The sequence below is a fragment of the Argentina silus genome (assembly GCF_951799395.1).
Source record: "Argentina silus genome assembly, chromosome: 14".
Lineage (NCBI taxonomy): Eukaryota > Metazoa > Chordata > Actinopteri > Argentiniformes > Argentinidae > Argentina > Argentina silus.
In genome coordinates this window covers 18,291,125-18,306,287 of record NC_139668.1, presented here as the reverse complement: position 1 = coordinate 18,306,287, position 15,163 = coordinate 18,291,125, and the positions used below count along the sequence as shown (strand labels likewise).

Here is a 15,163-nt window from a genome sequence, read left to right as displayed (position 1 = left end):
ACCCTTGAGTATCATCAGCCCCGACACAACATTCTTAGGAGATGAGAAAGAGAGAGACACCCGGGGGGGGGGGGGGATCTTTATAATGGAGTGTTATAGAGTCAGTGGTTATAAATCAAACAGGGTTCAGATCAGTGTTGACGTTGAGACCAAGCTTAGAGGGATATGGAATAATCTCCTTTAACAATGCCAGTCATTTGTTATGGATCATTTCCACACATGATTGCCAATTAGACACACTGACGCCCGCTGATTTAGTGTTGCTATAATGACTGACACAATCACAGATTCTCTGCAAAACCATAACCCTAAGACAGAGAGAGAGAGAGAGAAAGAGAGAGAGAGACAGAGAGAGACAGAGAGAGAGAGAGACGGAGAGAGAGAGAGAGACAGAGAGAGAGACAGAGAGAGAGACAGTGAGAGAGAGAGAGAGAGAGAGAGTGAGAGAGAGAGAGACAGTGAGAGTGAGACAGAAAGAGAGAGAGAGAGAGAGAGACAGAGAGAGAGAGACAGAAAGAGAGAGAGAGAGAGAGAGAGAGAGAGAGAGAGAGACAGAGAGAGTGAGACAGTGAGAGAGAGAGAGAGAGACAGAGAGAGAATGTGAGAGTGAGACAGAGAGAGAGAGACAGAAAGAGAGTGAAAGAGAGAGTGAGACAGAGAGTGAGACAGAGAGAGTGAGACAGAGAGAGTGAGAGAGAGAGAGAGACAGAGAGAGAGAGACAGAGAGAGTGAGACAGAGAGAGTGAGACAGAGAGAGTGAGACAGAGAGAGTGAGAGAGACAGAGAGAGTGAGACAGAGAGAGACAGAGAGAGTGAGACAGAGAGAGAGAGACAGAGAGAGAGAGAATGTGAGGGATGAAGAGTGACAGGGGAGGTGGAGACACTCATTATTTCTAAAGCCACACGGCTGTCTGCTGATAACTCTGATTCTCCCTCCAGTTTTTCCCCACTGCCTCGAAACATCACTGTCACACCGGCTTTACCCAGCTAACATTAGCCACGCTGTCTCAAATTAAGTTATTCGCACGCTGCAATAAATTGAGAGAATGAAATGAATGGAGGCTGCTGCAAAAAGGAGGTTAGGGCGATGACAAATGCATTAATCAGAGAGAGAACCAGGAATATGTCTAACTACAAGTCTCAAAACAAGATATGCCAGTGTGCTCTGTTTGTTTATTAGCATTTGGGTACGATACACAAACAATTAGAGGGTGACAGCTCAGATGGAAACAGGCGTTGGGAGGCTGGAAGGCGTTTTCCCTCAGTGACAAATGAAGTTCAGGACAGACCAGGGCAGTTTCACAAAGGGACCGTGTTATTCTACGGGCGCTGAAGCGAGAAATGGAATTCATCCCTTACAGGATGCAGGAAGGTGAAAGATACTTAGGAGGGAGGGAGGGAGGGAGGGGGGGGGGGGGAGAGAGAGAGGGGGGGGGGGAGAGGGGGAGAGAGAGGGGGGAGGTGGGAGAGAGAGAGAGAGAGAGAGAGAGGGGGGGGGAGGTGGGAGAGGGAGAGAGAGAGAGAGAGGGGGTGGGAGGTGGGAGAGGGAGAGAGAGAGAGGGGGGGGAGGTGGGAGAGAGAGAGAGGGGGGGGAGGTGGGAGGGGGAGGGAGAGAGAGAGGGGGGGGAGGTGGGAGAGGGAGAGAGGGGGGGGGGAGGTGGGAGAGAGAGAGAGAGAGAGAGGGGGGGGAGGTGGGAGAGAGAGAGAGAGAGGGGGGGGGAGGTGGGAGAGGGAGAGAGAGAGAGAGAGGGGGGGGGGGGGAGGTGGGAGAGAGAGAGAGAGAGGGGGGGGGGAGGTGGGAGAGGGAGAGAGAGAGAGAGGGGGGGGTGGGGTGGGAGAGAACAGCAGATACAAATCTTCACATGGCGACAGCAAAAGATAAAAGGACAAAGAGGCATGAATGCTTTTCTTCTGACAAAACCGCCACGAGCTTTGACAATTGATAACATTTTTAAAAAAAAAGAAAAAAAAGAATACAAAAAAAAAGTTAATGTCTTCACTTCAGATAACAATGACTGCACTCAAGACCACGCCAGATGGATCCGGCATTACCGCGCCGCCTGCCGCAAAAAGGTTGAGTCAATTTCCTCTGAGAAAAAAAGGAACAGGATGCACTCTAAACCTGCAACCCGACACAGAAAAGGAAAGTCGCAATTAGCAGCCCTGAGATATTGTTCTGGCGAGGCTGGGGGCCTTTCACCACAGAAAGCCGACCACCAACGGCTGCTTCCTAGCATACCTCAAAAGGTACATTCCAGAAGATGACTGTGCAATCAGAAAGGATAGAAAAACGTGGCGACATGACGCCAGGGACAGGGACAGACGAAACAAACTGGTATCCCTAAAAACGAACAGTCAAGAAAACTTTTGAGGGAGTGAACTTCAAATGTGCACAGACGTCAAAGTGTTTTTCTGAGAACAGTTTGAGGACAGTCAACCACCACATCCTGCTGTGGTTTCACAGCTCATCATAGGCCAGGTCACTTACTGGTAGTGGACCCAGGAGGGACCTAGGGTCTTCTTGAACTGGGTCAGGCCCACGATGTCGATGTAGATGAGCTCCACCACCTTGTCCCCCTGGGTGGGACAGCTGGACTTGTTCCCCATCACCCTCCTCATGATCCTGGACAGACAGGGGACAGGAGAGGGGTTAGGACCCACAGAGCATGTGGCAATACAGGTAGTCCTTATTGTGTTTCTATGAGTGTAGCCCTACAGTACTGTAGGAAGGGGTTTGAGAAGGCAACATACCAATCTACTGGAACTACTCTTGAGTTATTGATGCTACAAAACTGTCCTTTTTTCGACTATGTTGTGTTTGTTAAACCATGGAAACCTTGAGGCCGTGGTTAGGTTTCGTGAGAAGCCCAGGATGACATGATGACACCAGACACCAGTGAGGGGAATACAAACAGTCAGAGTGAAAGTATCAGTGAGATCAGTCAGCGAGACAGAGGGGTCGCCTGGGAGCCGCCCACATGTCGCAACCGGGCCCCAAACGAAGAGGACGGAAGGGAGGAAGTGAACAAACAGCACGACAAAGGGGTGGAAGCTCTGACTGTTGTTGACAGACAGTAAAATGCACTTAGGCAAATGGGAGTGGAGCAAAACGAGTGGCTCACCTAACGAAGCAGGACAGATGGAGGGCTCGTCACAGTCAACAAGAGAGACTTTACGTGGCGACTCACCACAGCTCTCTCACGCGTTAGCGTAGCGTTTCGTTTAGAAACACTCTTTCTCGTGACCTACAGTACCAGTCAAAAGTTTGGACACACCTTCTCATTCAATGGTTTTTCTTTATTATTTAAAAAAATAATAATAATCTACATTGTAGATTAATATTGAAGACATCAAAACTATGAAGGAACACATATGGAATTATGTAGTAAACAAAAAAGTCTTAAACAAACCAGGATGTGTTTTATATTTTAGATTCTTCAAAGTAGCCACCTTTTGCTTTGATGACAGCTTTGCACACTCTTGGCAAGTTTGTGTCCAAACTTCTGACTGGTGCTAGTTTTGATGTCTTCAATATTAATCTACAATGTAGAAAATAATAATAATAAAAAAAAAACTAAAAAAAACCATTGAATGAGAAGGTGTGTCCAAACCTTTGACTGGTACTGTATATATATTGCTCCACTCATAAAAACAAAAAACCGTTGGACTACTTACTCTTTGAGTTCGGCCAGCGAAGCAGAGATGCGCACGTCATGGCCCAGCAGGTACAGGGTGGTGATGAGGTCACTCCACTGCACCAGCTCCCCCAGAGGCCCCCCGCTGAAGGCGTTCTCCGCTATCTTAAAACCCGACTCCTTAGTCAGCAGGCCCAGGTGCACCAGGATCTGAGGGAGGGGGAGGGGGAGGGGGAGGGGGGGAGGGGGAGGTAGGGTGAGTTTCAGTTCAGTTAATGCAAAACAACAACAACAACAACAAACTAATTTCTCTCTGTATGCCGGTGAAGTGGAGACAGCCATGTCAGTGGAGACAGCCTGCAAAACAATGGAGATATTTGACTGCCAAATATACTCCAACCATAATCAAATTAGTTTGTTTTCCCCATCATCCCAGAAACAGACAGTATGTAAAACTGTGGAATGTTTATTTTTTTTATGATATATATATATATACACACACACAAAAAAAACAACAATGTGACTGGTCACTGTTACTGTTTCCATGTTACTTGTAACAACACACGTCTTGAATATCAAATATGTTATCACGTTGAACAATCTAGCTAACATAGGATACTGTAAATACAGCTATGTCTGCTCTCTTTACAAGCTTGCTATGTTCGCCTCCAGATTCGTTCGTTGTCATGGTGTTCTTTGATTGTGATGCGACCACTGCCAGCTAATCAAGTCAAATCTCCATTCCGGGAATTCCACGCAGCATAGAATGTGTGTGAAAGACACACTACTGTATGGACGACTGCATCAGCTGTGTCACTGCCGCCAGGACCAACGCAGTGTCTTCACAGGGGAAAGGACAAAAGAACACAGTGTACCGCAGAAGGGAACACAATGCTTTTGCCTGCCATGGACGACCTGACAGACTTATGGTAGAGAGCTGTCGGCCGCCCACAGTTGCCATGGCGCATTGTTCAGGGATTAACAGGCCGAGAGGATTAGTACTGGAGGTGAAGGCCAACCCTCAGCTTCCATGGCCTACACGAGGCTCCATGCTTTGGGTCACACAGCCGCGCTCCTTGGTTGCTGCTCGGGGATCTCTGCTCTCCGGGCGGGTGGCAGGTAGCAGGAGCGTGAGGAGGAGACATTAACTCGAGGGAACACAGCTCTCGCAATACGCCCCTGCTCCGAGCCTGAGCAGGTGGAGGTGAATTATTCACATCATCTTCAGGACTGCTGGGATCCGCAACCTGCATTATTAATCACGGGAGCCAGGCAGCGACCCGGGACACAATGGAGTTTCCTTGTTGGGCTTTTCTCACTTCGCCAGGGTGTTTCATTAGGAGACGAGTCCATTATCTTGTCCCCATGTTGACAACCACTGCGCCGGGAACACCTATTTACAGTTGAATGAGCTTGCCTGGTGGACACCCTGAAGAAATCGCGCCTTGCCTGACCTCAAGTGCCTTCGGAAAGTATTCAGACCCCTTCACTTTTTCCACATTTTGTTGTGTTATAGACTCAATTTAAAATGGATTCAATTAAAGGAATTTCCCATGAGTCCACACACACACACACAGTGTTGCTGCCATGTGATTGGCTGATTAGATATTTGCGTTACCGAGCAGTTGAACAGGTGTACCTAATAAAGTGGCCGGTGAATGTATATATGTGTGTGTGTGCGCGTGTGTATATATATATATATATATATCTGTGTGTGTGTGTGTGTGTATATATATGTGTGTGTGTGTGTGTGTATATATATGTGTGTGTGTGTGTGTGTGTGTATATATATATATATATATATATATATATATATATATGTGTGTGTGTGTGTGTGTGTGCCAGAGCTCCTCCTACCTTCTTCCTCTTGCGCTTGGCGAGGTTCTGCTTGGCTGCCAGGGAGCGGATGGCGCTGACCCAGGGCTCGGCCATACGCTTGATCCGAAGCATCATCCAGCGGAACTCCTCTCGTCTGGACATGACGCGGTACAGCTCGTCAAAACTGGTCCGGATCTCCGTCTGAGGGCGACACACCACAGACCACTCCCAAATCAAATCACACCGCGTTGCGTTGGTCACGTACATGGCACGCAGCTGTAAACTATGTAGTGATATGCTTTGGGATTTTGCTCCTCAATCAACTACAGTCAACAATCAACAATAGAATATAATATAGTAATAATAAACCAGTGACAGTAGTAGTGCATAAGGGTGTAGTGTAAGTAGCAGCAGTAATGACTGCAATAATAACAATAGTAATACAGTGTCAGGTGTATGCAGCAGTTCACAGGATCAAGGACTTCCTCAATGCTACACATACAGCTACAGTCTGCATGCCTTTGGAAAGTATTTTTTCTCCAGTCTAAATAGAGAAAATGACTGCTGTGTCTACAGCAGAGGATTGACGTTCATATTCAAACCCTTTGAAATGTCCGGTGGAGGATCAATAGTGTCAAGAGGATTCTCATCGGCACAAACAACTTGCAAAGGACTCTTTGTATTACAAGGAAATATGGCCCCTCATTGAACGCTCGAGTGTGTGCAGAGACATTTTTCAGCTTTCTCGCGGGCCGACGCTAAAGGAACGGCTTTATTCAGCCTCCCCGGGCGTGAACGCAGCCCAGCTGCCGCTAACAGCTGCTAGCGCGGGGAGACGCAGTGGTCGGGCGGCACATTACCATCCCTCATCAGGACAGGAAATCACTGGGACAACTCGCTGGGCTGCTGGGCAAAATTAAAATCACAAACCCCATCAACGGGTTTCTCAAAAAGACAAAAGCTCACTCACGGTGACATATTATCCAGAGGGGGGGAGGGTGTGTGTGTGTGTGTGTGTGTGTGTGGGGGGGGGGGGCGAAGAGTATTCAATTTGGTCCTGTATTGCATTATCCATAAACAGGGAGATGCAGCTTGGTACTCCAAACCAATAAAGCAGAGGCGCTGTGCGGGTTCCCAGGCCCAGACAGCCCGGTAGCAGAGTTGACTGAGTGCCCGTTGGCATGGAGACAGACTGGATATCATTGCATCTCTGCCTCTCTTAGTAAATGGCTGCTTTAACAGAATCATTGGACCACACACACAACACACACACAGACACACAGACACACAGACACACACACACACCGATCTGGGCAGGGGAGCCCTGTCTGGAGAGATGGTCTGGTGGTACTGTACTTCTGCAAAGTGCCATATTATCAAACCATTATTTAATGGCCCCAATGAGACTTGGCATTTGCTTCATGGGAGATTCCCCCCCCAGAGGGTTGATAGAGAGAGAAAGGCCTGGCAGGTCTGGTTCGGTGAGCACTGCCTGTCACGGGAGAAAGAGAAAGGGAGAGAGAGACAGAGAGAGAGAGGGTGGGTGGGTGAGAGAGAGAGAGAGAGAGAGAGAGAGAGAAAGAAGGTGGGTGGGAGAGAGAGAGAGAGAGAGAGAAAGAGAGGAGGAGGAGGAGGAGGAGGAGGGTACCACCAGACTGTTGGGCTCAGCAGGGTGCGGTGGAGGCGCTGTCTGCAACACTCACCTGGCTCCTCCTGTCTGCCTCCTCGTTCATGTTCTTGGTTCTCCAGGGCAGACGCGGGCACCAGTTCTCCACCTAGTGACACAAAACAGGTCCAAAGACACAAAATGGCCGTCAGAAACCCCGGAGAGGAGAATGTGGGAGAGCGTTTGTGACCTGCTTGATGTGGGAGAGAGAGAGAGACCGGAGAGAGAGAGAGAAAGAGAGAGAGAGAGAGGGAGGGAGAGAGAGAGAGAGAGGGAGGGAGAGAGAGAGAGAGAGAGAGAGACCAGAGAGAGAGAGAAAGAAAGAGAGAGAGGAGAAGGGACGGGTGGAGGCGGTGTGGTGAAGAGATGGAGGCGACGATCCCGTCGTTAGGAGGGTAATTGTTTCAGTGTGAAAACAGATGTCATGGTGACGGAGGCTTGCTCTCTTTGTTCTCACATCCGAGGTTCAGGGGGCGCGCGCGTTTGAAGTGCCGCCTAGCCTGGCCAAGCCTGTCGCACAGACACAGACACAGACACAGACACAAGGCTCTCTAGACCAGGCCAGACCAGAGACCCACCCTTCTCTGAGTACCTCATCAGTTAAGGCCAAATCGTCTTCACTCACTCACTCCCCCTCCCTCCCTCCCTCCCTCCCTCCCCGACTGGGCCAGCGAGCCAACCTGTGGAGTGTACAAATGGTCCCCAAGATGGCGTCCCCAATTATCAGTGACAGGCTGGTAGCCGGGACCATTCGTCCTGGCTGTCCTCCCTCCCTCCCTCCCTCCCTCCCTCCCTCCCTGGGCCGGGGCCATGGCAGATTAATCTGGAAGCCTTGCGCTCTGGCATTTGAGCCCTGACCTTGTTATAATGGGCATTAATCACCGTGTGTTTGTTTTTCTGACCTGCCTTTCCCACAAGGTTAATGGAATGATCGACAAGTGCAAATTATACATAGCCTCGAGTGTGTGTGTGTGTGTGTGTGTGTGTGTGCGGGTGCGCGTATGCGTGTGCTCGTACGTGATGATGGACAAGTACAAATTATACATAGCCTCGAGTGTGTGTGTATGTGTATGTGCGTATGTGTGTATGTGTGTGTGTGTGTGTATGCACGCGTGTGTGTGCTCGTATGTGTGTATGCGCGTGTGTGTGCTCGTATGTGTATGCGTGTGCGCGCGTGTGTGTGTGCGTGCGTTCGTCAGGAGAGAAAGCCAGCAACAATGGGAGAGAGAGAGAGAGAAACACAAGACAGAACAAGGCTGGTTCTGTATTGAAATGCATGCGTATCACCATGGTGACAGCTGTTCACGTGACAACAGAGTGGGGTGCAACGGGTGGGAGAGAGAGCTGCTTCGCTCTGAAGGGGCTCTCAGTCTCTCAGCCTCTCCTCATGGATTTTGAGCATGCCCTTTCAAGAGTCCTTATTTATACACTAAGAAGGAGACAGCACTGCCCCAACCTTCCTTTTACTCCTCCTTTACCACTGAAGGGATGCCAAGGAAGGAGGAGGGGGGGGGGGGGGGGGGGGGCAGAATTTTGAAAGGGGGGAGAAACTCTGCCCCCCCCCCCCCCCCTTCCTTGAGGTCCCTTCCCCTTCACCACTGCTCTCAACTGACACAAAATGCACCGCGTCTTGTTATCCGACCGGTACGAACTAGAACGCTTTGCTTCGTTGAGGCAGAGAACAACACGCGTTCAAAGAATCAAGGACTCCTCAAATTCTGCTTCGTTAAGCAATCGTATTTTCCCCGTTCATCGCCATGGGGGGGACAAATCTGTTTCATGTGCGCGGAGATTCAAATTAAAAATGACATACACGCGTTAACGGTCGCATGTGCATGCACACGCCCCCCGGGTAATGACAGCCTTACAACCCATGCTTACATACCAAGCCTCATCAATAATTACACAGCATTTGATTTACAATCTGCATCTGTGGTTGGATGCAGTCATTGACATTCCTTCAGTGTTTACACGACCATTTATTACTGCACTAATAGATAGTTGTGTCGTCAAGGGCATGCAGGGAATGCAGGGGATGCAGTGAATGCGTAAGGAGCAGGCGTACCACATCCCCAGGCGACGTAAACACTGGACGAATGTCAATGAGTGCCTCCAACCACACTGCAGCCCCCCCCCCCCCTCCCCCCTCTCCCCGCGAGCCCTACACCAGCCTATACTCACCTCACTGCCCCCCCCCCCCCCCGTGATGGATTGAACCACACTGCAGCCCCCCCCCCCCCCCCCCCGTGAGTGGAACAAACCACGCTGCAGCTCCCCCCCGTCCCCCCCCCCCCCGTGAGTGGATTAATCCACACTGCAGCTCCCCCCTGCGGCCCCCCCCCCTGTGAGTGGATTAATCCACACTGCAGCTCCCCCCTGCGGCCCCCCCCCCCCCGATACTCACCTCACTGAGGTAGATGAAGTAGGAGCAGGTGGATCCGTCCACGCCGTAGTTAGTGTAGCAGGAGTCTGACCGCCACATGTCCTTCATCCACTGAGGAAGAGGAGGAGAGGAGACTCAGAACATATCCCCAGATCACAGTGCAGCCATCCACACAGAGAAAAGACCCAGCTGCGATGAGAGCAGAAATGTGCCCCCGGACCGTGTCATGGGTCATGTTCCACAGTTAAAGCCAGTCTGATTGAGCAGACGCATGAATCCATGTGTGAAATGTGAATTGTGCAGGTATCAAACCCGTAACCTGGGTAGTACCGTACCAGTGCCTTGCTCTGACCAAATGAGCCATCTGAGACAGGGTGTGTTTGGTTCGATGAGATGTTGAAGAATGAACTTCGAAACAACTGTGTTCCTACAATGCTCAGAGACAGAGAGCGGCAGGGCGATCTGTTAAAGCCATGCAGAGGAGCAGAGGAGTTATGAGGTTATAATAATAATTATTATTATTATTATTATTATTATTATTATTATTAGTAGTAGTAGTAGTAGTAGTAGTAGTAGTATTATTAATATTATTATTAAAAGTAATTTAGATTATTAGGTTATGATTCGGCGAGGCGGCTACGGGGGAGACGTGAGGCCATCGCTGAAGTCTAAGGAAATAATGGTGTTCAACTCCCACATGGACAATAGCGTCTTTCCATAGATCAGGGATGCAATCTGGTTAGGGGTGGAAAAGGTGAGAAATGTGTGAGCTGGGGAAACACAGTCCTGCTAGGGGGGTTCAGGGGGGTTCGGGGGCATGCCCCCCCCGTAAAGAAAGATTTTTGAAAAGGTGTACAAGTGTTCCTAATACAGTGCTTTGTGAGTGTATATACAGTATATATATATAATTTATTTTTTTAATAAGCTTTTAAATGCTAATTTCTGGTGACTCTTAGGATTTGGGTACAGAAAGTTGTTACCCTAGAATCCCATCGGATCTGCACGAATCACGTAGGTGGCCTATTTTGGATTACGGCAAATTTTGCCAAAAGGTGACTAGTTTGCATCCCTGACAGATGCTACATCTTCATCAGGTTGTTTTGTGGGGCTTGGGGAGCCACTCCATCCTGGGCCGGTGTAGATTTAGACTGCCTTAAGCAACTCAATCCACCATGACTAACAAGTCCCCTGGGCGGTAACGCAGGCTCAGAGCATCATGTGTATCTACTTGTCTTTAAAGGGTTTAAAAGACTACAAAGCTTGTGAGAAGCTTCTTCAATCTGCCTGTGAATGTGTTAAAGGTGCTGCTCCAGAGACCACGCATAGCGAGTGATGTACTTCTCCTTTGTCTGAGCTAAGAAAAATAATAATTCCCCTGAAAGGAACATCAGATGCCAGAACTCCACGCATTAAAAAGACAATAACTGAAGGACGGTAGAGGTTGCCAGGGGAAACGTTAGCATGTACGGTATTTTACTGTAGCATAATGATGGCTGGCATTTCAAACCAATGCCATGAAAGCGCTGGAAAAATTAAAAGAAACCGACTGAAGTCGACTCTCACTGCGGTCGTTACAGTGAAGCCTAGTCATTAAATTCTGCAGATCCATGGAAACAAAAGTGGCCTTTGATCAAGCTCAATAAAAAAATAAAACTAGCAGGCATCTAAATGCAGTAAAACGATCCCATCAAAAAAGACCAGACAAATGGGACAGAAGAGCTCATCTGCTTTCAGTATGGAGTCTTTCTCTATCATCTGCTGGTCCTGCCTGCCTGCCTGCCTGCCTGCCTGCCTGCCTATGATGACAGCATCAGGCTCAGTGGAGGCTTGGGAGAAGCAGATGGTGAATGTGATATCAGAGTATCTGCTCCAGGCAGCCAGGCACACCCAGTGCTGCAGGGCTGTGATTGCCGCTGGTGTGTGTGTCTCTCACCTTGATCTTGCCCTCGCAGTGAGGGAAGCCATCCAGGGAGGGCAACTCGCACTTCTCTTGGGCACCGTTCAGGAGGTCTGGAGGGGGAGAGAGAGAGAGAGAGGGGTTGAGGGAGAGAAATAGAGAGAGCGAGATCAATAAGGTCAGACAAAAATGGTGCAGGTGTGGAATTCACAAACAAACACAGACAGCATGAAGAGATCAATAGAAGTGCGTGCTCACACACACACACCCACACACACACCCTCTGTTCTCTTCAAATGATAAACACGAGAAAAAAAACCAATTACTTTACAGCGTAATTCCATTTCTCCTCAGGAGAAGGCATTTGGACTAAAGTGACCAGGCCATGGTAAAAGAACATGTGTGCCGTCTGCAGCATGCTCTCTCTCCAGGGCACGGGCAGGGCAGCGTACCATCCATCTGCAACAGATGGGATAACACGCGCGCATCCCAGCCAGCGAGGCCGGGCCGGGAACGCTGCACTGGTCCTCTGCTCCAGTACCTGCTGCAGCAGACGATGCAGGATCAGATGCGCTCATCCACAACAGATCTGCCTAATCCGCTTAACAAGGAGAAATCGCTCACTGCCAGCCTTGCTGACTACTGTACTTTGTTACTCTCGTTCCCACAGGAGCAGTGGGAACTGCTCCAACGAGGAGGAGGAGGAGGAGGAGGAAGAACGGTGGTCGGCGTGAAGGTGGCCCGTTCTAGAGTGACGGAGGTGGTGAGGAGGCACGGGGGGGGGCGACGTTCTTTTTTTAATCACGGAGCTCCCGGATAGGCTGTCAGGTCCACAGTTCCCAATGGCAACCAGAGTGGTCTTCGTGGACTTCTTCTTCATGGGTTAAAGAGATAGCAGGGGAGGAGAGCAGACAGCCAGAGTGATGGTAGTCTTAACGACTCTTCTTGCCTGAGAGGCGAGCCAGCCTGCAGTGTCGGCAGTTTGACGCAGTTTCACAGTCTGAGGGAAACTTTGGAGTGACAGAGGGATATTGCCATTGATCTGTGGTCCGTTGCGGGTGATTGTAGGCATCAATGTAAGCCTCTAAATGTGCGGTTGATAACGTTGAAAAAAAACCGCTACTGAACGGGAGTTCTGCTGTACCACTTCAATCCCAAGACATACATTCTTCAATTAGCTCCAAGAACAAGATGTGTTTGTGTGTGTGCGTGTGTGTATAGTACAGAAACGATTAAAGACGATTAAAGACAGAGCTTTTTTACTATTTGCCACCCACGGGGAGCTTGCCAACAACAACAAGAGATCGACTAACCGTACACAGACAAATGAGACCGCTTCCTTCTGCGCAATGTAGCACAGCGAAACAAAGGGGATTCAAGAAAGAAAACATTTATTACTGTTCCAATAAAGAGAATGTCATGTGATCTCTGCGCAGAGAGATATGATATACCGTCCTCCCACGCCTGGAGTGTGGTGTGTGTCAGTACTGTATTTAAAATTCAGAGCACGCTTTGGCTTAATAACCCTTGATGCTCCTACTCAAAACACCCATGTCATTTTCTAAGACAAACAAAAGATCTCTGTGATGCGTTCATAATCATATGCCACGCTCATACAAAACCTCCCTACCAGGAAGGATACAAATACAGGATACACTCCTCAAATAAGGGAATAGTTGGGTTTAACCCACCAACTGCCAAAGAGTTCTGGAACACTCACCACCTAGAGTGCTACAAGTGTTTTATGTGGTATTTACTGAGCAACAATAATTACAATATACACTCACAGGGCACTTTATTAGGAACACCTGGACACCTTCTCATGGTGGAGGTGGTGTAATGGTGTGGGGAATGTTTTCTTGGCACTTTGGGCCTGTTAAGACCAATCAAATCAATCATCGCTTGAATGCCACATTAAACAATTGAGTATTGTTGCTGACCATGTGCATCCTTGCATGGCCACAATTTACCCATCTTCTAATGGCTACTTCCAGCATGATAATGCACCATGTCACAAAGCAAAAGTCATCTCAAACTGGTTTTCCAACATCTTGTGGAATCAATGGCACGAAGGAATTGAGGCTGTTTTGAGAGCAAAGGGAGGCCCTACCCAGTATTAGTATAGTGTTCCTAATAAAGTGCTCAGTGAGCGTACATGCATTTCTGGTGAATACAGTTTATGCATTTTTGGTGAATAAAGTCACCCTTGGCACTCTAGAATGTTGACAGTTGGGCTGACTTTAACTCATTCAGTGCCGAGCGTGACTAAACAACGAGCCGGGCAAACGGCTACAAATACCATTGCGATGATGCTCAGTGCTGTTTCAGTCGCTGTGTCCAACAAGCCCTTGTAGAGCCCAGGCAGGAGAAGCCCCTGCCGTACCTGGGGCTCCACAGCACTGAAACCTGTACCTGGGGCTGTACCTGTACCTGGGGCTGTACCTGTACCTGGGGCTCCACAGCACTGAAATCCAGTTAGGGTCTCAACAGTCATGAGATGGCCGGCTCAGTCAAAGGAACTCTCGGCTGATTGTTTCCAGGGGCAACAGCAAGGAGCAGGAGAACAATAGACGGATTAGAGGCGGTTCCATCATGATATGGAACGACCCACCCACACCACCCCCCCTCCCTCACCCCACCCCGCCCCCAGCCCCCTCTCCTGGGGTGCTGAAGGCTGAGGTCTCTCTAACACCCAGCAAATTTATCAAGCAGAAAGAGCCACCGCCAAGTCAAAGCTAAATATAGCAGCCCTGTAATCAAATAACACAGCGGTGGTATTTAAAAAAACGAACATACTTCCCATGAGCGCATTTTTAGGACTTCAGACATCCTTGACGAGGTAGTTTCGACAGAGAGAGGTGAAGGAGGCACGGTAACGCTCACAGAACTCTTCAGAGTGTGTTACACACACCCTGCAGGCCCGCACGCACACACACACACTGCATCAGTCTCTCTCTCTCGGACAAGAGTTGTCGTCTTGTCTGCGACCATAACAAAACGGGCCAGAGCGTTGAAATGGCCACTCTGACTGAACTGTAGTTATGACACATCCCGTCCACGTCATGACTGGACATGGAGGTCCTCTATGCTTCATCAGAGCCCGCATCTCTGACTCCATCTCACTCACACACACACACACACACACACACACACACAAAATGGTGGAGGAAACAGTGACATCATGCTAGACCATCCTTGTGACACGTGATCATGTGATCATGTGTGGTGATGAGCACGGTGCCAAACCACACCTTTGCCTGACAGGTACAGTACGAGTCAAAGGTTTGGACACACCTTCTCATTCAATGGTTTTTCTTTATTTTTAAATTATTTTCTACATTGTAGATTAATATTGAAGACATCAAAACTATGAAGGAACACATATTGGAATTATGTACGTAGTAAACAAAAAAAAGTGTTAAACAAACCAGAATATGTTTTATATTTTAGATTCTTCAAAGTAGCCACCTTTTCCTTTGATGACAGCTTTGCACACTCTTGGCAAGGTGTGTCCAAACTTTTGACTGGTAGTGTACATAGAGAATATGTAGGATGTGGAGAGTTTAAATATTTACCATTGCGTCACACCATTTCCTGTTCAACAACCACTCAATGACACAGTACAGGAGGAGCAGCTCCATAAGGCTACTGCACTGTACACTGGACAGTATATCAAAGTTAAGGAGGGTGAAGGGAGGTCATTTCTTCATTATCCGTCTCCATTTTTACCCTGCCTCTGAGGTCATCATGAATGTTTGAGTAAC

At 48.8% G+C, this 15,163-nt stretch overlaps 1 protein-coding gene across 1 annotated transcript in view; it reads right to left on the bottom strand.

The window, feature by feature from the left end:
• Nucleotides 1-15,163, bottom strand: part of mgat5 (alpha-1,6-mannosylglycoprotein 6-beta-N-acetylglucosaminyltransferase) — a 77,815-nt gene that overhangs the window by 28,288 nt on the left and 34,364 nt on the right. The window contains exons 4-9 of the mRNA XM_083684904.1: nt 11,436-11,512; nt 9,524-9,613; nt 7,157-7,228; nt 5,493-5,654; nt 3,676-3,845; nt 2,489-2,623 (exon numbers count right to left, since the gene is read on the bottom strand). Of these exons, the coding sequence (XP_083541030.1) occupies nt 2,489-2,623; nt 3,676-3,845; nt 5,493-5,654; nt 7,157-7,228; nt 9,524-9,613; nt 11,436-11,512 (706 nt within the window). The remainder of the gene's footprint in view (nt 1-2,488; nt 2,624-3,675; nt 3,846-5,492; nt 5,655-7,156; nt 7,229-9,523; nt 9,614-11,435; nt 11,513-15,163) is intronic.